We start from the raw sequence: 21,851 nt of genomic DNA, 5'->3' as shown, positions 1-21,851 counted from the left end.
ATCAGCGAACTAGGAAATATCTCTGGAATATGTATGCCAATCAAATAGTTTTTCGCTTTTTTACATGAACGTCATATAGTTTTTTATTTATTTATTTTTTTTAAACTTGATGCTATATTTGATGGATTTTGAATGGGTTGGTGTGTTGCCTGGGATTACCAAAGAAACTGACTTTTGTTTACCCGGAAAGACATAAAGGGTTGGTTTTGAGAAATGACGTAAGGAGTGACGTAAGTCGGGAGAATATTCATTTCAATCTAAATGTACAGGCTCTCACACGCTTACTTCGAACGGAAGAAAAGCTCATTTTTGGTACAGTTTCGCAGTTCGAAGGTTTCGTAACCTTCGTGTTTTTAAAGCCAATACGTGTCATCATTTTTATTTTTTACAGAGTGAAGAAATACTTCTGAGCAACTAAATTTGGTCCGAGGACCGTGGTGGAAGCGCTCTACTTCAACCCACTGTCAATCCGCTCTTTCTCGGCATTTCACATCCGTCAGAAGAGACAGAAGTTTCCCGCTTATCTCTTCAAGTTAAAACAAGAGTGCGTCGAGTTGATACCACTAAAATTGTTCAGAAGAAACTTGTTCTTGGATATTAAGCAACGAAACTAAGTGTCGTACATCACTGAATCAACATCAGGTCTCGCAGTCGAACAAGTAAATAAAGGATGTCATCCATGTCTTCGGCTGCACTTTCAACATCCATTTTAGTTTTATTAATCTGCTTTGTGGGTCACGGGAGCTGTGCAGAGCCTACGGAAAATAACGGGACTATAACCTGGAATGATGATTTTCAAGAGAAGAACGAGGGATCTAGACTGGAAACAGAGTACGACGCCAAAGGGCTTCAACCCTGGTATAATTTTGCTAACTCGTTTATTTCAACAGTGCTCAACAAGGACCCTTACGGTAAGTTTTCAGTTTAATTTTGTTCTTCCGAATTGATACATGCTTTTAAAGCAGGTTTTAAGGAATGGTTTTACCGACGAGAAGAAACTAATGTCGGTTACTCATTCGGCTAGCGTCTTGCCAGCCACTATGTTCTTGACAAAACTTGATCTGAGATCTGCGCAAAACTATGTAAGCTTAGATGTGACGGTAAATGCATCGCATTTATTATTTAACATGCTTAATGTTCCTAGAATCTAACACAGTTTTTCTTCATAATATGTGATTTCTAAATATGATACTAAAAGTAAACATACCAAGGTTATATTAGATGCAGCAAATCTCGATTGACGAGAGGCCTTCCTTTACCTTTTGTTTATTTTTTCTTCGCGACGATGAGGTCGTTAACGTGTATAATTTTTGCGCCTCTGATCGTTCAGTATTTCTTCAGCTGGCGTATCAAGTATTCACATTTTGGTCAATATTTTTATCTTTTTTGTCCTTAAAGTAACGAGGAACGTGGCTAGGCGAATCAAGTCAAGACTTAAACTCAAATACAGTGAAACCCCGGTAACTCGAACTCTCAAGGGAAACGAAGAACAGTTCTTGTTAGCGGGGAATTCGAGTTATCGGGGTAAATTTCAGTGAAATTTTGATCAAGGGAAACGAAATTTAGTTCGAATTAGCGGGGAATTCGAGTTGTCCGAGTTCAAGTTCTGTCAGATCTACTGTATAGTCTTTTAATAGCTGGTTTGATTGTCTTGTTTGGTCAAAGTCCGCAATTCTTAATTTCCAAAATATCTTGTGAAAGTTTGATTATTTTGAATTTCTACCTTCATACTTCTTCTTAGGATAACATAATGATTGTCTGATATTTGTTGAAGGCAATTTTTTAAAATGGAGATGTAAATACCATAGATGAAACTTTTTTCAGTTTCGACATGCTTCATTATTTAAATAATTTTTCAAAACGACCAGTCAGATATTTCTTTGGTCTGTCGAGTTGCGTGAAAATCATGCATGTACAGATTACCATCGTATCAATCGGTTTTCTGCGTGCTCTTTGGAAACATGTTCTGTAGCAAGTTGAATTGACAGAAACGAAGCTCTATGCGATTTGCAACTTCATCTTTCAAGAAGCATAGATTTAAGTTGTATTTACTAATTTAGTACATGGTAATGTACGTTACGTTGCAGTACAAAAGCAGACTGAAGTCAATTCTCTAACGCCTTTTCCGAACTGGCTGTTTTTTGGGGCCAAAAAGGCAAACGAGAATTATGTTTGAACGTATATAACATATTGTTATAACAATCATCGTCTTGAATAAGTTGGATAAACAAATGAATGAGGAAGCATTTTACAGTTCTACATCTTTAGCTTTTTATTATAAGACACTGACAAATTTGTAGCACATTTTTTTGTACAGTCAACTCCCGATAATATTCAAACCTTCAAGGGAAATTGAAAAAAGTTCAAGTTATTGAGAGTTTGAGTTATTGAGGGTAAAATAAAATAGAAGATGATCTGAAAGGAAATAAAAATTGCTTAGAGTTAGCGGGAGGTTCGAGTTACTGGGTTGGTAATTAGCGTCTGTCAACACTTGCAATCATTTCCACTGGCCTGTCCAGCCTAATTCAGTCACAGTCACATCACAGTTTGTTTGCCCGTTAACGATTAACAGTGGTACTTCATCCAGTGTTTACAGATCTTCCTACCAAAACTTCCAGATCCAGTATTTTTAAAGTAATACAAAGCTGGCTCCAGTTTTTTCAAAAGGTGGATAATGTTAGTTATCCACTGGAGAGTGATTTAAACAACTGGGACTGACCTTTATCAATTTACTGTGAAGAGATTGTGCCCTTCTACTAGGTGATTCACTAAAAGAAATATCAAATTCTAGTCAGGTACATGTACATGTTGTAATCACGATTTTCAAAGTCAAGGTTAATTATACAAGTATGCCATACACCTGTATTTTGAAATTCCCTAACAGGGAATAATAAACTGCCCAGCTGTAAGCCTCATTTGCGATGATATTCTGTGACAACAAGCAAGGTGGTGTTTACATCAAATTTGAAAATAGTTCCCTAAGCTTGTGATTACACTCTGTTATTGTTTGGATGTTTGCCCATTGGTAATTCTGCTGCAAATTTATATAAACGGTTTGGGTAACCATTGCGCTGTGGGGCTTTTCCAGGATAATGAAACAACATTAACCCATTCGCCCCTGAGCTGCCCGTAACCGCCAACCTGCCAACCTTTTTTTATTTATAGGCGCGACATTTTTTTATCTTAAGAGTGCCAAGATTTTTTGTAGGGGTTCGATAATATTTGAAGATGTCTGAAGACGTTCCGAAGACTTCTGAAGATGTTACGAAGAGTTCTGTCTAACACAAACACAGAAACACAAAGGAACATTGACTTCCCTATTGAAAAAAGAGAATTCGGAGAAAGTTGATCATCCACATAGACTTTTCTTTTCTCTCTTTGGTTCTGGTTTGTTTAAATATATTAATATATGTTTCAAAATGTGTCAGTTAATGCTGTAATGGCTCAAACTTTTCTACCAGGCGTGACAAATCGGAACACAGGCGTGAATAGGCATGAGATCCAGGTTTTGGATCCGCAGGCGTGACAATCACACCTTAAGCATGACACTTGACAGGTATACCAGTTGTGATGCCATCAGTTTTAACAGTCGAGGACAACTTTGTTCGCCAATGTGTGCAGAGTGAAGAGATCTTTCAAACCATACCAGAATCAGTACAATTCAGTCAAGGACACTGGAGAAAAGGGCAAAAACCCATGTAACATTGACCCTAAAACTGCCATGAAAATCTTGTTCTACTACCCACCTACCTTTCTTTTCATCTAATCTTAAGATCCTCAAAGCTTTAGTAAAAACTTTTCCCACCAAAATGAAGCCTACTAAATACACAACAAAAGAAAAAAAGGAGGCAAGAAAGGCGAAAAAAGTAGAAGGAGAGAAAGCAAAATTTTACTTTCTAAGCGTGCCCGAACTTCTTAAGCTAATATTTTGCATCTGGATCTGAAGGCCGCGAAGAGTACGACCTGTAAATGGCTTGCCCCTAAATTATGGAATGATTTTCCCTTTTTTACTACAAATATATCTTCAGTTAATGCTTTTAAGAACGCACTTAAAACTCATTTATTTCAGAAGGCATTTCCCAGCTAATTTATTGTTTTTATTCTTTTTATAAAGAAGGATTTGTAAATAGGATTTTAAAGAATAATTAGTCATTGTTTTTAGAATTTTAGACTTTATATTTTTAGCAAATTATTAGGTGCAATCTGTAAATAAGACTTTAGGGATTAATTAGTCATTGTTTTTATAATTTTTTGAATTGGAATATGCACTGTACTAGGATTTTAGGATTTTGTTGAGTCAATGTAATACGCAGATGAAAATTTCTTTCCCTGGATTTATATTTACACAATACAAATCAACAAATATTATTATATTATATTATTATTACATCAAAATGTTGCAAACTTTGCTGCATGTTTTTTTCCCACATTTTGACATGATTTGTGGCCTATAAGAAAGGACACATTTGCAAAGTGATGTTGTAGTCATGATTTAAGTTGGACATTTTTGACTTCAAACTCATCTTGTTCTTTGTACTAAGTTTCAGTTAGCACCATAGTTTTGGGTAGTTTTGGTTAGTTTGTTATAGGTAGACTCATCATTTGCCTGGTCTTTTGTTTTATCTACTTTTAGCGTTGGCGCTGAAGGCAAAAGCTGGCGAGATAACATCAGATAATCTCAAGGATGAAGTAAGTGAAACATATATTGTCCAGACTTGCCATAAATTCATCATCATCATCATCATCTTTGCTTTACATGCCTTGCAATGCCTTGTCATAAACATCAACAGTTATCACAATTGTCATCATTGGTCTCGTCCTCATTATTGTCCTTGCTTTGCATATCTTGCCGCCATCAATGTCATTATCACCACCATCATCATCATCATCATTGCTTTAGATATGTGGCAAAGGGAACTAGCAAGAACTCATAAGACTGAAATGAGTCATATGAACATGCGCATGTGCAAATAATAGGTCATTGATTGTGTCAGTTGTTCAGGTATGAGTGAGAGTCGAGTTTAAGCTTGACCAGAGTCTCTCTGTAAAGCCTGTTTACAGCCTGGATTAAATTAAGTTAATCAATTTAAAATCAAGATTAGCAGTTGGCTTATTTTAGTGTCCCATGGCTACACATACATTGCCACAATCATCATCATCATCATCATCATCATTATTATTATTGTCGTAGTCATTTTAAATACCTTGTTATGAAAGTTACTTGTAGAAGATGTGAAAATCTTTGTGAAAAACTTATGAATCTTGGCAAGTCTGAGAACGGATATTTTGGCGCAACTGAATTTCGAAAAGGTCTCTGATGATGTGCTTGGCCACAACAAAAATCCAGCTGAAAGACTAGCAAAGATTCACAAGTTTTTCACAAGTATTATTAATACCATTGGGTACCATAATGCAAGAAATAGGTAATGTGACCAAATCCTAAACCTCAGCCTCTTCGTGGCTTTTGTCACAGATTTGTCTTTCTTGTGTTTGAAAAAATTAATTATAATGATTTATATTATTACACTGTTTTCCTCCTTTCTTTTCTCTTTGCTTTTTATTTATTATTTGTAATATGTATAGGTAATAGCATTATTTGTAGTGATATTTGGCATAAATACCTCAAGTGATATTTCAAAATTGTTATACATAATTTCATCAGCCTTTAGGCAAGTGAAATTTGAGACAATTTTGAAATATCACAAGTGGTATTTATGCCAAATATCAGGTACAAATCATGCTATTATTTGTTTATACTACTACCCTCAAAGGTTTTGTAATAATTTTTACATGTTGGTATTTCCAATTAAGCTGAAATACCACTGCCCTTAGCCAATCAAATTGAAGAAATTTCTCATGTAGTAGTACAATAGCCGTAATCTTCTACATAATTAATTTAGCACACCATGACTAGCATTTTGGCTAAGTGTATGGCAAAAACTTTATTGTAATTAAGTATTTGTATCACTTGTTCTCACTTTGTGGTTGCAGGTAATTTTAGGATATGCCATTGGAATGGTTATATGTGTTGGAATCGGTCTTCTTTTTTGTTTAATAATGCCAATTGTGGGACTTTGCTTTTGCTGTTGTCGATGCTGTTGTGGAAAATGCGGTGGAGAGATGTCACAAAAGGACAGCCCCAATAACAACTGCAAGAGGGCTGTGTTTGGTGTGATCTTGTTGATGATCACTTTGCTTATGTTGTAAGTACATTATCAAAGAACTTGGCATAATTATTATAAGGCATAAGTCAAAGTGGAGACTTTTCTTTGAAATAAAATTCCTCCGAAGAAGCTCTTTCTACCAGTGAATTACAGCTGGTGATCAGGGGGCAAAGAAAGTCAGTTTTACAGCTTGCCATTCAGGCAAGCTGAAGGTAGCATTTACTAGCCCAATTTTGCTTCAGCTGGCCCCAAAAACTTTTTGATGAGTAAAACTGATTTCACAGTTCTTCTGTAATTTGAATTTCTCCAAAAAATTGAGTTACCCTTTTGGCAAGTTAAGAACAAAATTCGCTATCCCGGTAGCAAAATTCACCAGACTCAGGCAATCAGACACTACTTTTTTTGCACCCTGGGTGATATCGCCGGTTGCTGCCACTTTTTATCAACTCTGGATAATCCCTATTATTTGGTATTTGTTCTAATATATTTAACAATTATTCTTAGAAATCAAGGTGAATAGTGGCAAAATATTTACTGAGCCATGAAGTGGCGAGGTAAATATTGCTAAAGCCACTATTCACTGAGATTAAAAAGAATAATTGTTTTAGTATATACACACAAAGTGATCTCAACAAAATCAGAGAGGAAACCATTAGAAAGTATGATTTGATTGACAGATCAGGTCAGCTAGACATGCAATAGTTTAAAAATAGATCTTTGTAGAGTTTTCAAATATGGTAATTCACAAGCTTATCACTTCGCAAACAACAGCGTAATGACTTAAATGGAACCGCTAAAAGTTTAAATTCTTTCCTTACCTGAGAAGAAGAGAAGAACTTTGTTGTTTTCTGTTGACTCGCCAAGTTTATAGCCGAAAAGTTTGTTGTGTTGTTCTTCGCAAGAAGTGCTGACAAAAATGGCGATTCGGTTTCTCGAGGTAAGACGTCATCTTCATGTAGCATTCTTTCTCGTGTTTACTTGAAATGTAGAATTTTTGCAAACATTTGCTTTCAAATTTGTTTGTCATAAATAAACTTCGTTTTTGGGCCAAATTTTTCTCGTTAGGAAACGCTGAGTTCACGAAACGGCCTCTTCTAGGCGAATAAACAGGAGTTGTAAACAATCCATCGACTTCAGAACTCAACAACAGTAAATGGAAAAACGCCGTTTTGAATCCTTCGAAGTCTTTTCTTACCTGGAAAAAAGTCAACCCTAGGATTTAGTCAACTTTTAAAAGATCTTTCTTTAAGAATATTATAGGGAAAAAAACAAGCTCACACATTATCCACTCGCTAGGAGGTGAATATTATTGAATAGTCCGAGATAGTGCAGGGGAGGATCTAGGGGGAGGGTGCAGGGGGTGCACACCCCCCCCCCCCCCCGAGATGACCTGCAGTTTTCTAATACAACTGGTATTCTGCAGAAAAAAAAGTGGTTTATTGATGTTGAAGTAGAGCAAGAGACGTGTGCACCCCCTCCAAAAAAAAATCCTGGATCGAACCAATCAGATTGCTTAAATCACCAAGATCACTGAGTGTGTATATACATTGAAATTGGATTCAACAGATGATTTTCTGTGCACTACAGAATCATAATCACATTCACCAAAATTTAAGGTTATTTCTTATTTGTATGTCTTTCTTAGTGCTGGTGTTCTCTTGACGTTTGTTTGTAATGACCGGATGTCAGACACGGTGGATGGAATGGTTGACACTTCAAAGGGCATTTTAAATGAGGCAATTTTTTTCATCAACCGGACTGTTGGGGTAAGTTAACCACAGACAGTATCAAAAGTTGTAGCCACCTTACACAACATAGTCACTTAGAAGGTGAAGGGGTTCTATGAATGTTGGGCAAGGATGTGCTCTGGTATGGTCGGCCATTTGTTTCAAAATTATGACACGATATACTTGCGTTTTTTGTCACGTATACTTGCATTTTATTCCCAAGTATATGACCATTTTCTTACAAACGCGCATATATATGCGCACAAAAAACCCATATATATGCGTTACAAACAAGCATGTGGTATATGCGGTCGCTGAAAGTCGTCATATAAGGGGCACTCAATTATACCGTCAGCAAAAAACCCCTTCATGTACGATGGAGCTGAAAAGTAACATAATTTGAATCAAGCATGGCTGCAATGCCCGCGTTAATTTCGAACGAGATTTGGTTCTTATTCATTGCCCTCACAGTACTGGTGGTTGTTGGCTCCCCGACAACGGATTTGTTGGAATCCGTGGATTGTCTCTTGAGAGACTGTGTACGCTATTTCACAAATGCTGGCGAAACAACGAACGATTCAGTTAGAAATTAGCGTCCGACAAGCAAAACACAACTCATAAGCTCTTGATGTAATGTGAAACATGACCTTGGGACCTTTCTTCTTTTCTCTCTCGCACGCGAATTATCACCTTTTCACCTCCACGACCACGTTCTAAGCCTCCTAGTCTCGAAGCTTTTTATTATTTCCCTGGTATTCTCACTGACTGTAATAGCCTTCCACCTGCCTCTCTTTCCTTAGTGCTCCTCCACTTTAATTGTGATTTTCATGGTTAACTAACTCGTTCTCGTTCAACTTGCATAAAATGTCCCTCAGGTATCAATTTGCTATTAGTTCTCAAGCCCCAATTATTTGGCCAAGGATATCCCACTGATACCCTTTTACTTTCCGTAACAGCCTTACCACCACTGACTTTAAATAGAAACTAAAACTTTTCTTTTTAAGCCTGGATTGAATTAGCGCAGGATTATCATAGTTTATTGTTAGTTTATTTGTCATTGACCGCAAAAAAACGCCAACAAATTCTTATTCAGCGGAGGCCCACCCCTTAACCTTTTATATAACATTTTTCACGGTTTCGTATACCTTCTATTGACAAATGGTACTCCTTTCACATATCTTGCTTAGAACTTTGTATCCCTTTTAACTGCTGGAAACCTGCATTGTCATAAAATAGGAATCAGTCACAAATGTAGAACGCTTTCTCAACGGGTAAGGGGTTCGACCTCGGGGCGGAGACTTCCCGTACAAATATTTGTTAAGTACCTCTCCGGGATTTCGGGCGGAGCCTCCCCTTATAGGCCATCATAGGGAGTACCCTCTCCCCTGGCATAGCAAGAAATAATCACATTCCCGGACAAAGAAACTTACATGCATGCATGTAGTTATTCCGCAGATCCAGGATTTACGGAGAAAACCATAGAAACTAAAATCTTTATTTAGGGCTCCGTAATATTAAATTAAAGCTTTAGGCTTAAACAGAGGTCAAAGAAAATTAAAACACTTTACAACCGCATGTCAACTCCTAGCAGGAACACCTAAAGAACCATAAACCACAGGAGATGATTACTCAGTATGCATATAATTCTCTGTAGTGCTAGTAACTTTAACTTTAACTTTATTATTCCATCGTTCATATAGTACAAAACTCAGTAAAGCCAAAGCTGGGGGCTTATATGACCTGTGGTCAAAATGACAGAAATTATTTTATGTAGAAATGAAGCCACTGAAGGCGAAATTTCAAAACTAAAACAAGATAGAAAACTTAAATTAAGCAATGCAAGCAGTCCTATAGCAGAGGTAAAACTAGAAGTACTAGTGACAAATAAACTAACAATAAACTATGATAATCCTGCGCTAATTCAATCCAGGCTTAAAAAGTAAAGTTTTAGTTTCTATTTAAAGTCAGTGGTGGTAAGGCTGTTACAGACAGTAAAAGGGTATCAGTGGGATATCCTTGGCCAAATAATTGGGGCTTGAGAACTAATAGCAAATTGATACCTGAGGGACATTTTATGCAAGTTGAACGAGAACGAGTTAGTTAACCATGAAAATCACAATTAAAGTGGAGGAGCACTAAGGAAAGAGAGGCAGGTGGAAGGCTATTACGCAAATCACGTATATCGTGTCATAATTTTGAAACAAATGGCCGACCATACTCTGGAACTGTGGAACCTTTAGCCCTTGCCAGAACATGTTCAGCTGCATTTTGTAACCATCACTAAGTACCGGAAATCCCTATGCGATTCCTTACTAACTATTTAAAAGATGCTAATGGTGTGTCGACCATCAATAATAATGTGATAGTAGATGATGGTTAATGTTCAGTCAATAATTGTTGTAAAAGCTATAAAAATAATGACATTTTGACCTCCCTGAGGTCATTTTCAGGTTCAAAATAGCAAGTGAAATCGTCATAATTATAGGTAAATTGTTACGGTAATGTTTAAGATGAAAAAAAAAAAAAAGATAAAATATCTGAGTGACAGAAGCTCTAAAGAGAGAAAACATTTTAATTATGCAGGGCTCGAAATTAACTCTTTGGATAACTAGCCCTTCAGGTGGTGGGCATAAATTTTACTAACCAAGTTATAAAGTTTTTTATCCAAGAATCTGTTCTTGAAATAAAAATATTTTATCTATTGAAAGTAGTGCTAATAAATGGGACAAACTAATGTAAGGATGGATTTGTTTAAATTACATGATGATCTGCAAAATGAAATATATAGAAGATTTAATGCTCATTTACATTTTCCTTTCAATTACATTACGTGAGGGTGGCAAATTCACCATAAACAGAGCAAACAACAACAACAACGACAACAATATATTTATTTAAAGAAATATAAAGTTTACAATACTTCATGTCCTGCAAAAAGCTATAATGCTAATCTAGGCAGGACAAGACTTTAACTAAAGGCGTTATTAAATTACATAAGAAAAAAAGAGAAAAAAAGAAAAGAAGAAATACAAAAACATACAGAAAGAAACACCTTACATATAAATTCAAGTACAAGGGATTTTGTTATTTGAAAAAGACTAAAATTACAACTGGAGGTATATACAACATATCAGGTTAACTTCACAAAATATTCTATTAAATAATTAACATTCAAATAATTATCTTCATTACCTAGAACATTAAGGAGTAGTGATTTAATTTTTTTCACGAAAATTAGAAACGTTGAGAGTCTTAACAGAAAGGGGAATAGAATTCCAAATAGACACACCAATTCTAGTAAAAGATTTTTTCATTTTTTCAGTTCTAGAGAATTTGACAGAGAAGTATTCTTTTGCAGATAATCGCGTATTATAATGATGTTTTGTATTGATTTTCGCAAACTTATTGAGAAGACTTTTAGAAGCTGTCTTAGAATGAACGTCATACATTAAATAGCTTAACTGTCGAAAGAACAAAGACTGCAAAGGAAGGCAGTTTGATTCAATAAAAAAAGGGATTGCATGGTCTCTGGGTTTAGAAAAATAAATCAAACGCAGAGCACATTTTTGCAGAACAAGTATCTTATTGAGGTAGGTCTGTGGAGAGTTGTCCCATGCACAGATACCATAATTTAAATAAGGAGAAATAAGTGCATGATATAAATTCAAAAGAAGACGCCGTGGAATGTAATGCCTCATTTTAGCAATTATTCCAACCGATCCACTAATTTTGTGACAGATAAAGTCAATATGATGCTTCCATGATAGTTCAGAATCAATCATTATACCCAAATATTTAACAAAGTCCTTCATCTCTAGAGTTACTCGAGTATTTAAAGTTGGATTAAAAATCTTGATTTGAGGAATGAAAGGCATTCTTTATTGGCGCGGATGAAAATGACATAATTAGACTTTTTGACATTGAGCGTTAGTTTGTTAGCATTAAGCCATTCACTTACTTTCTCAAGTTCATTATTGACAGTTAGTTCAAGAGTACGTAAGTTGTCATTTGCATAGGTTAGACTTGTATCATCTGCGAATAGATTAAAAGTAAATTCCTTGGAAGATTTATGGATGTCATTAATATATAACAAAAATAACAAGGGTCCAAGTACACAGCCTTGAGGCACTCCACATACGATCGTTTCAGTTTCAGATATGCATTTGTCTATTTCAATCGACTGTCGGCGATCTGAAAGATATGATCGTTTGTTTAGACTCATCGAACTGCAGCCAGGTGAAGACCTTTTTCGATTGTTCGTGGAAAGTTCGTTCTTTGTTCATACGCCCTCTGTGTAGTGTTTGAAACTGTCCTTTGTCTTTGTCATTACTTTTGAACTTCCATTTCCTCTTCACAAATTTTGGGCAGCAAACTTTTTCTGAAAAAACTATCCAAGCATCTCTGTATCTGATCTGTGTAATAAATAGGTTGCATGATAATAACGAGCCATTTATGAAAGACATATGAAGGCTGTGTCCAGATCTCCCCATCCAACAAAAGCCTGGTTACCTTGAGTTCTGTGAAATGCGCATTTTTCATGTTGTTCGATTATGCTCTAAGCATATCTTATAGAAAAATAAATTGATTGTGATTGAACACAATGTTATGCAAGAAAGAAACAGGTGTAAGATTTTCAGTGACAGAAATTTTTACTTTAAGGTGATTCCCTAGTTTTGCACTGCGCATCTCTCACTGCGCATAACAAGATGGCCGCCGTAAAAAAGAGCATGTGAAGTAATATTATTAAAATGGAGTTGACTGAAAAGAAACGCTATTGGAATTTTTGCTTGCTGTTGTTTCTTGCCGAGGTGAGACTCAATGTGTTGGGAATGTGCATAACGTAAGCAGTACACGTGTTGCTGAGTTCGACCTCCTCTCGGAGAACCTCGATAGTGGATGTTTAACTTGTGCTTACTCACTTTGATTTTTATTTAAACACTTTTTTTATCACATTGTGCCCTAAATGTGATATCTCGATGTAAATTCTGTAAAAACGGATTTTTTAATACTTTCTTCCCTCTTTCACATACATTCTATTATCAAACTCGCCCCAGTCCTCTCTCAAAAATCGGAGAAAATGCGTTTGGTGCGCACTTTCTGCAGCTCTACCGCAAAAACGAGTACGGTGACCCCCTTTTTTTATTTCATGATTTTAATAAGGACAGTGCTTCCTTTCGATGAGAAAAAAATTGGCACAAATCTATGTTCAGTTTTTTGGCAATTTTACTAAATTGTACGGATTGAGCAATCACGGGTCGAAAAGCGCGCATCCAATTTAATTCTACTTTGGAGCGTAAAGTAAAAACAAGGGCATTAAAAGGCATTTTTCTGGTACGTAAGTGGATAAACAATACATTAAAGTCAAATTCTTTGTGATGTCACATGCATCATCGAAAAAATCTCTCCTTTTTGTCTAGTTTTGCGCTGCCCGCGGTTTTTGTAAAAGGGGCCTAAATAGCCGTATTTGTCAGCATTGTGACGTCAAAACGAGCACGGTGACCCCCACTTTTTACTACTTTTTTATCATCTTCTTGACTTGTTACATCAGTGTACCAAGTTTTAGCTAAAATCTATGTTAGGTTCTTTTACTATGGAATCACCTTAATATGGTGTCAGGGTAGTAAGGCTTATTTTAGTATCTAAATGTTAGAAACTACTAACCGTTGGTTTACCCTTAAAGTCCCAATATCAACATACAAATTCTCCAAACTGATCTCCATACATTTCCTTTAAGAATCAGTTGAGAGAATTTAATGACAGATCAAGGTATTTTCGCTTTGGTAATCATTTGTTAATTCTCATAACTGTATCTCTTGACAATTACTGGATATTGTTAGGAGAAAATTGATGTTGGTCACTATCGGGACTTAAAGGTAACCCATTAACCCATTAATTTCGAGCCCTGAATAAAGAAAATAAGAGTAAGGAAAAAAAGCCACAAAATGTTGAAATACTCTTCACCTTCACTTATTCTCTTCACGTCTTGTGGCACATAAGGCCCTTTATGAATAACTTTGCATGGATTTATGTTATTCCTTATTTTAAAAGTTAAATTTGGTGAGGGACAAGGGACAATAGTAGCAAAATTTCTACTGTAAGACTCACTCATGTTAAAGCTCAATACTACACTCCTCTTTTCACAGGAAGCCGAGAAGCTCTTTTTAGTGGACTTTCCTTTTGTCATTCGTCAGCTGAAAGATGATTTGACAGATGATAATCTAACGACTCTTGTGGGTGATCCACTCCTACAGGAACTTGACAAGGTCTCTGTTGAGCCCATAAGAGCTGTCAAGAACCTGTCTGAAGGTATGGTTCAAGACAATGAGTGTTAAAGCTATCTTTGTGTGATCTTGACATAATTACACATAACAAAACTGAAACAAAAGAAAAAAAGAAGAATATAAGAATTTATTAGATTGGTTTATTGAACAGACAAGAAAACGTGCAGCTTTCTGTTGGTTTAGCCTGTGAAAACAGCTGACTCCCCTGACTCTTCGCTGCCAGTCATGTTTCGCCAGGAGGGAAATTTGTGCCTCGACAAATCAATGTTTTTCGTCATCAGTATGGGCAATTTTATCTGAGGAGTGCCGCACATACCGTGCATTATGAAACTAAGTAGTAATAAAAATCCCAAGTCATATCTCACGTTGACACCAGATAACGAGAGATTATACTATGCTTCAGGGATGTCGCTAAGAGCCGGCTGCTGGCTAATTTCACTGGCTGAAAAAGAGCTTACCACCGGCTAAAATTGCTCTGGAAAACAAAGGCAAGGGGTGATTTTGAAGATGCAGTTGAATAAAACAGCCAGCTTGACTAATAAAAAAGCCATGTTATCTTTTCCTTAGCTAAATCCCTAATGCTCTAGTCCTTCTGTTGAGCACTCTGCCGATAGGCATGCATATGTATCAACTGTCCCTTATATAGGCTATACAGGAATGTGCTGTGCTAAAGGTTATGGTTTTTTAGCCTTTTTGGTCTGAAATAGGGTATCAATTTTTACCATTTTGGTCTGAAATAGGGTATGGTTTGTACACTCTAGTCTTGAATTGGGTATGTTTTTTAGAAGAATTAGCTACTTCTTCATCATTTGGCAATAAGACCATTTCCCTTTTAATGTTTACACCAACTACGGTGTATGTGCCGTAACTGCAACTGTTGCAATTCTTCAGTTAAGGTTTGACCCTCTTAAGCTAAGGATATCTTCCCAGTACATTCCAGCAATAATTTTCTGAAGCTGACTTTCTTCCAAAGTTATAACTTAAGAAACTAGTAATGCATTTAGTGTGAATAAAGTTTGCACAAACACCTTAAATTTTGAAAAAGTTGTAGCCTATTTTTCAAGTTAAGAACATTAACATGTCAACTTTTTGTGTGTGTATTTTTTTTTTTTCATTAGAGACCCAAAATATGAAGGAACAGCTGGAGACAATCAGAAGCAACAGTGACAACTTGTCACGTTTGGCAGGCGATTTGGATACAGGGCTAACTACTGCAAGGAATAATTTGATTGAAGTTAAGAATAATTGCAGCTCATTACCCGGTCCTCCACCGTTTTGCAACAATATTGACACAGCGAACTTGGCTGCTGATGCTAACTTTACCAACCTTCCAAATATCTCCAGTGAACTCCAACGCATTGAGGATGTTGTCAATCAGGACTTTGAAAAGTCAGCACAGGAAGTAAGACTTATAATCCGTAGAAGTTAAAGCTGTCCATCTGTTTCAGATTTTAATTCATTAAAGTGTCATAAAATTTAGGGGTTGACTGGTCAGTGTACATGTAATTATGTTAATGTAATCTAAAGTAACTGTACTGTAACTTATGAATAATTGATTTTTAATTTACTGGTAATGATACTCCAAGAAAACAATCTCCAAGGTTTGCAAATTTCATTGATGAGTGGAGTCAGTTTGACCTCTGCTTCACAAATTTTGGAGTCATTTTGGAATATTTGGAGTCAAGTATCAGACTTTCCAGCACGTGGTCCAGGCATGTATACACTATCGTGAGGGATACACGAAGTAGCTGTGCGGTCCGCTGACCTGGAAAACTCAAATCCATGATGGCGGTCATCGAGTAAACTTTGATCGTAATTTACCCTCTTCCTGTTTTGTCGTGCAGTATAATTCTTTAATTTCGATGACTTAATTAAGGTTTACAACGTTTACAATTAACGTAAATTGTATTTGTTGCGAAAAAGGTTAGGACAAAACTGTGTTACCGAAAATTCCTGGAGTGGAAGTGGCTCCCTGTTTGTTACCGAAAATTTTTGGAGTCGAAGTGACTCCCTCCGTAACTTCAGTGGAGTCATCTGAACAATTTTGGCGTAAAATACGCCAAATTTGGCGTATTTGCGAACCCTGAATCTCTGTCTCAATTTTGTCTACTCATCATTTTACTTTTTTCTTGACAGGGTCTTAAAGAGGTGACAAATATTCCACAAAAAGTGATAAATGAAACAAGAGGGACGAGAGAGGGTAAGCAGCAAACATGAAATACCACAACATTCCATTTACATGTACATATATAAGCCTACCCAGATTTAGGTGCACAACTCTTAACGAACCCAATCAAAATGAAATTAGCATGGGGCAGGAAATTTTTGTGGGTTTTAATTTTTGAAATATTTGCGATTTTTTCAGCAATCCGCAAAAATAAGTTCCCGCAAATAAAAATTAGCACAAACATTTCTCCCGCCAAAATTTACTGTGGAGTAATATTCTCTTACTAACTTAAATCCACTACACAAAAATACAGTACTAAGGAAACGTGTCTGTTCAATAATACAACTTGCCTCTTTCATTCAGAAACAAAACTGTACACACTGAATTACTGGTTTTACAGAGGGTATGCACACTGTAGTATTGTTTGAAAATATGTATTTCTAATGCATGTACTGAACAATAATGAAAATATTATCAATGCTGGGTACTGGGTACTCTGTGAAAATCGCAAAAATTAATTCCCAGTGAGAAAAACCAATCTGTTTTTATCACAAAAATTAGTTGCCGCAAAACACAAAAAATCGCCAATCCGCAAAAATTTCCTGCCACACAGTAATACAGAAGTTGTATGAACCCAGAGCAGTCAATAGTTGACTCAGCGTGGTCACTTATCATACTATAATTCTGATTCTTTGTCCCAACAAACAAGGGTGGGCCAAGTTTTTTGCTGGTTCTCAAGTGAGCAAGGCAAAAAACCAGTGGTCCATTAATTTAGTGAAAGTTTAATACTGTTGTAATAGCTGTAGAGACTAAAAACGATAGTCAGGGTTTGAGCTAGGATTTGATCACTGGGGGACAATTTGTCCCCTTGGCTAAAATTTTGGGGGACATTTTCGTTTTTAGGGGGACAGAAATTTGTACACCCTTCTGCTGATGCAAAGGGGTTTGTCTTCTTAGCAGGGCTTCTGATAGGTCTCGGAAGAAAAAGTCAAATTTCGCGGGATTTTTAGCGACAAATTCGCGGAAAAATCGGCCGATTTCGCGGGCGTTTTCGGGGCAAACTTCACCGAAAGGCAATCGGTAAAAAATGGCCGATTTTGTGGTTATTTTCAAGGCAAATTTCGCTAGAAATCGATCGGTTTTGCGCTGATCAGACCAGCCTTTTTAACATTTTTCTAACAGAGGTCACCATTTGCTCTTTCAACAAAAATACGCTCCAGAAATGAACCAATGGCAAAGCCTTTAACATCATAGCTACTGCCCAGTTTTTCGCAACATAATCTGTTTGCACGTTTCAGTGACAAAGTTCCAAGATAAATTTGCAAGTTTACGGCAAGTAAATAGCCCCTATAGCTGAAATAGCTTTCAAATATGTTGTACAGATATGTATTTGATAAGATTTCTACCGAATTTCGCAGTATTTTTCGTGTTTTTGTGAATTTCGCGGCTCCGCGACCGCGCGAAGAATCAGCAAATAGCAGTAGAGCGTGACTGAAACGTAACTTTGGAATGAACTTTAAAGGTGGGATAAAATATACTTCCACATTCTGTTTTAGCTTGCAATTTCTGTACTAAAATAAATCTCTTCATGTGTGCTTCCTTTCGAGTTTTTTGCCTAAAATTTCAAGGGGACAAATTGTCCCCTTGGCCATTTCTTAAAGGGACAATTCCAATTGCAGTGCGGGATTGGCGCAATGGCGCGGCCTGGCTCAAACCCTGGATAGTCACATTTTTAACTTACATTTGCAAAGTTTTATAGATGAATAGACTATTTGTGTGATAGCATTATCGTATTACTGGCACCAGAATGATTTAGATATGAAAAGAAAACCAAAATGGATTCTGGTGGTGGTGGTGGTAAAATGACTCCATCATACAAATGGCCTATTGAGACCAAGCTTTTCAAATTTTATGCAGTTAAGAATTCAAGACACACATTAGGTCAGTCACAATACTCTTGCATGCTCTTACACTCTATGCTCATACAATAAATTAAAAAAAAAACAAAAACAAAATAGTAACTTGCAGAAGTGCTGCTCAAAACATTATGTTCATTAGAATTGTCACCTTTTATGATTTCATCAAGCCTTCACTCTGCAACTGTTATCGAGGTGGTGCCCTCTTAGGGGGGGTTCATTGTACCTAGGTCCCTCATCTGAATTGAATTTCAAACCCATTGTTTCATGTATTGAGGAGGAAGCCATGTCACTGTCAGTATTTTTGTATCTATTTGTGCTTTTCTTCCTGACAATTTTGCAGTTTTAACCTATCTTTGTGCCATTTGTAGTTACTTCTGCTGTCTTATGTCTTTGTTTCAAGGCCACATTGCCTGTCGGAATCCTCTGGTATAAAGCCACAAGTGATATCTGATAAACTGCTACATTTTCCTTGCAACTTCCCCGTATTACTTGCAAATCAAAGGGGGAATGTAGTATTAGTTCAGGGTTCATTTAGGGCCTTCCACGTTTATTTGTACCCCTTCAACTCAATATTGGAGTGAAAGGAGTAGCACATTTCACTAAATGCTTTCAGAAGTCTTAACTTGTTTTTAATGTTATTTTCCTATTTTTTTTGTGACCCATATTAGATATAAATCAAAGGATAAGCAACGCATCAGACTCTATACAGAAAATAAGGAATGACATGAGAAAAATAGCAGATGATGTAAGTGAAGTGGTAGCTAATACTTCAATGTTTTCATTGCATTCAAATTTGCACCTCGAATTCCAGAATACTTGGTACAGTAAATACTTTCTTCAGCACAATTTAGCTGGACTAACGTTTTTGTTCATAGTAGGAATTACCTACTTATAAAACAATTCGGTGAAATTCACCAATTTGGCGACCTCTGTTCGACAGACTTGTCCCAAGCCATAGTGCTTTCATTTGTTGTGTTTATGGTCTTGTAAAGCTAAACTAAGATAAGCATTTGTGTGAAATAGTGTTTATGCTCCATTTTCTACATAATTCATCCCTTTTACCCTGGATGTCCAGGTACATGTATTAAGCCTTGAGACGTTGTCTGCTCCTCGAAATTCAATAATTTGCAAAATAATGTAGTCAGGGAGACATTTTCTTTAATTTAAGCTCCCGTGTGGTATTGCACAAACTGTCCTTTTTTGTTCTGGTCACTAATATGCTATGTCTGGCAACCAATTTGTTAGAAAGGAAAGAAAATGTTTGCCCATAACCATTGTAAATGACCTTTTTGTGTGTGTACATTATATTGAAAGGATGTTATTGCAAAATTAAAGAAGTATAGAGATATAGATGTACCAAACGTCCAGAAAGATGCTGAAACATATGACAAGTATCGGTAAGAAATGCCTCGTCTTTTTTAGTAATAATTGTATATTTTGTTTGTTAACATTATTAATATACAAGTCTAGGTGCCATTTTGCACTGAGGCCTCTAGTTGGTTTCAGTGTCAATTTAGATATATGTACAAGCCACATTAGACTCTAGGAATTGGTGTTTGCATTCTGACCATGCGTATTTTAATCCTCTGTCACATGAAACTTACACAAAGCCACAGCTCTGAAGGAAGAGAATTCCATGGCATCGATCTCGCCAGCACTCCCTAGCCTTTGTTATTACTAGTAGGATAATAGGACTGAGTGGAGTTGCATACTGTTTAATTACTTAGGCGTAATGCATACTGTCCTATTACACCGTCTTATTAATGCTGAGATCAGGACAGCTGATAGCCAATTAGATTTGAGGATTTTGTTATAGAACTTTATGATTAATCATGCACCTTTTCCGTTTAGATGGATAGCTGGTGTTGCTCTGACATGCTTCCTACTTTTGATCGTGGTGCTGATGGCCCTCGGACTGATGTGTGGTGTTTGCGGCCATGACAAGGAGGCCACTCCTACCGTTCGAGGAACAGTGTCGAACATGGGTGGTCTTTCCCTCATGGCGTAAGTTAACCTCTTTCCATGTTAACTCATTAAACTTAGAAAACTTTGAACACCACAAATTATTATTCCTTGCATGTAATTAAAGAGGAAGAAGCTAACCAGACTTAAACTAATGGGAGAACTGTTTAGTTTATTAGAAAACAGCATCTTCCTTTTGAAATCTGTTGTTACTATAGTTAATACTGTAATTTTTATGACTCCCAATATTTTATCAAATGACTAAAATAGACAAAGAAGTCAGTTTCTAGAATGAATATGCTATGAATATTATGTGTATATATGAATAGTGAATGATTACATTAATTTTTGTTGTTTATTTTCATTTGATGTGGACTGAATTGACATTCACCTTAAATTTAAGTATATTATTGAAAACAACATAGGAATAGCAGTTTTTTTTTTCCATCTACTGTAATACAGTCAAACATCTATTAAGGTTAGCGGATACCTTCAGGGATCGGGGTTCGCCAAAACCTATGTCGGATTGTCTGGGACAGGTAGACATTTAGTTTGGACATGTAAACCTTTGACATGACTTGTCCGTGGGACAAGCATGTTTTTAATTAGAAAAAAATAAAGAAATAGTCAAAAATTGTCTTCAAATTACAGTAGAATTAAAATTGATCTTGAAAGTCAAAAGCAAACCCTTGACAAAATAAGGCTAAATATTCCATTTAACAACTTCACCATTCCATGGTCATTTTATTTGTTTTTACAAGCTCCGTTTTGAGTTAATGTCAAAAATAATTTATAAGGGTGATAATGTGATTAAAAACATTGAATACCCGATTTTTTTTTTTGGTATCGAGTTTCGAGCTAAACTTTTTGGACAAGAAATCTTGGGTCTCGGACAACCAAATTTAATATAGTGCTTGTCCGAAGGACAAGTGGACAGGAAAATTTTTCTCTCACTCTGGGGGTGTCTCCCTTCTATGTCCTGGATTCCAGTTAAACTGTAGATACCTAAAACCCTTAGCAATTAATTAAATCTTATTGAACTGGCCATCTCAATAAGCCATCAAGTTTATAAAACCTTGCATTGTTGATTTTTTGATAATTTATTAACATGAGCATCTGAACCAGCTTTCGAAAGCTAAAACTCAAAGCAATTTTTGTCTTTTGTATGAGCTGGCTGCTCATACTAAAATGCGCGTTTTTGCATATAAATCTTAATTTATGAAAGTGACATCTCTTAAAATTCTAGGTCAATCAAACAAATTCTTTTTGAGTTTTAGCTTGTTGTTTCTGGTACTTGGTTTCTCAGAATGTGTTCACTTTGTTTCTAGGGCTGCTGGATTTTGCTTTATTTTTGCATCACTCTTGATGTTACTGACAACAATCTGTTTTATCATTGGAGCTCCAGCGCAAGTTGTCTGCTCAAGTGCTCTATCTGGAGAGCTGTATGAAAAGGTTTGTGAAATCAATTCTTGACTACTGTGGTTTTTTCACCAAGTGCAGGGCTAAGATCACTGAATACCATAATCAGGGAGCTTAGGCAATAACAACGGCGATAACTACAAAAATGTCTCTTAAAAATTTAATCTTTACCATGTTTACTCCATCTTGTTCAATTCGTCAAATGTTGGCAA

The 21,851-nt window shown here is 36.3% G+C and overlaps 1 protein-coding gene across 2 annotated transcripts in view; it reads left to right on the top strand.

The window, feature by feature from the left end:
- Window positions 1-266: 266 nt before the first annotated feature.
- The window catches only part of LOC140933740 (prominin-1-A-like), a 40,006-nt gene continuing 18,421 nt past the window's right edge, over window positions 267-21,851 (top strand). For both annotated transcript variants that reach the window (XM_073383362.1, XM_073383361.1), the window contains exons 1-11: window positions 267-911; window positions 4,634-4,689; window positions 5,992-6,203; window positions 7,810-7,930; window positions 14,035-14,197; window positions 15,291-15,574; window positions 16,309-16,372; window positions 18,927-19,003; window positions 19,573-19,655; window positions 20,110-20,262; window positions 21,549-21,672. In XM_073383362.1, the coding sequence (XP_073239463.1) occupies window positions 671-911; window positions 4,634-4,689; window positions 5,992-6,203; window positions 7,810-7,930; window positions 14,035-14,197; window positions 15,291-15,574; window positions 16,309-16,372; window positions 18,927-19,003; window positions 19,573-19,655; window positions 20,110-20,262; window positions 21,549-21,672 (1,578 nt within the window). In that variant the 5' untranslated portion in view covers window positions 267-670. The remainder of the gene's footprint in view (window positions 912-4,633; window positions 4,690-5,991; window positions 6,204-7,809; window positions 7,931-14,034; window positions 14,198-15,290; window positions 15,575-16,308; window positions 16,373-18,926; window positions 19,004-19,572; window positions 19,656-20,109; window positions 20,263-21,548; window positions 21,673-21,851) is intronic.

Source organism: Porites lutea, chromosome 4 (genome assembly GCF_958299795.1).
Source record: "Porites lutea chromosome 4, jaPorLute2.1, whole genome shotgun sequence".
NCBI lineage: Eukaryota > Metazoa > Cnidaria > Anthozoa > Scleractinia > Poritidae > Porites > Porites lutea.
This window is presented reverse-complemented; position numbering and strand designations above follow the sequence as displayed.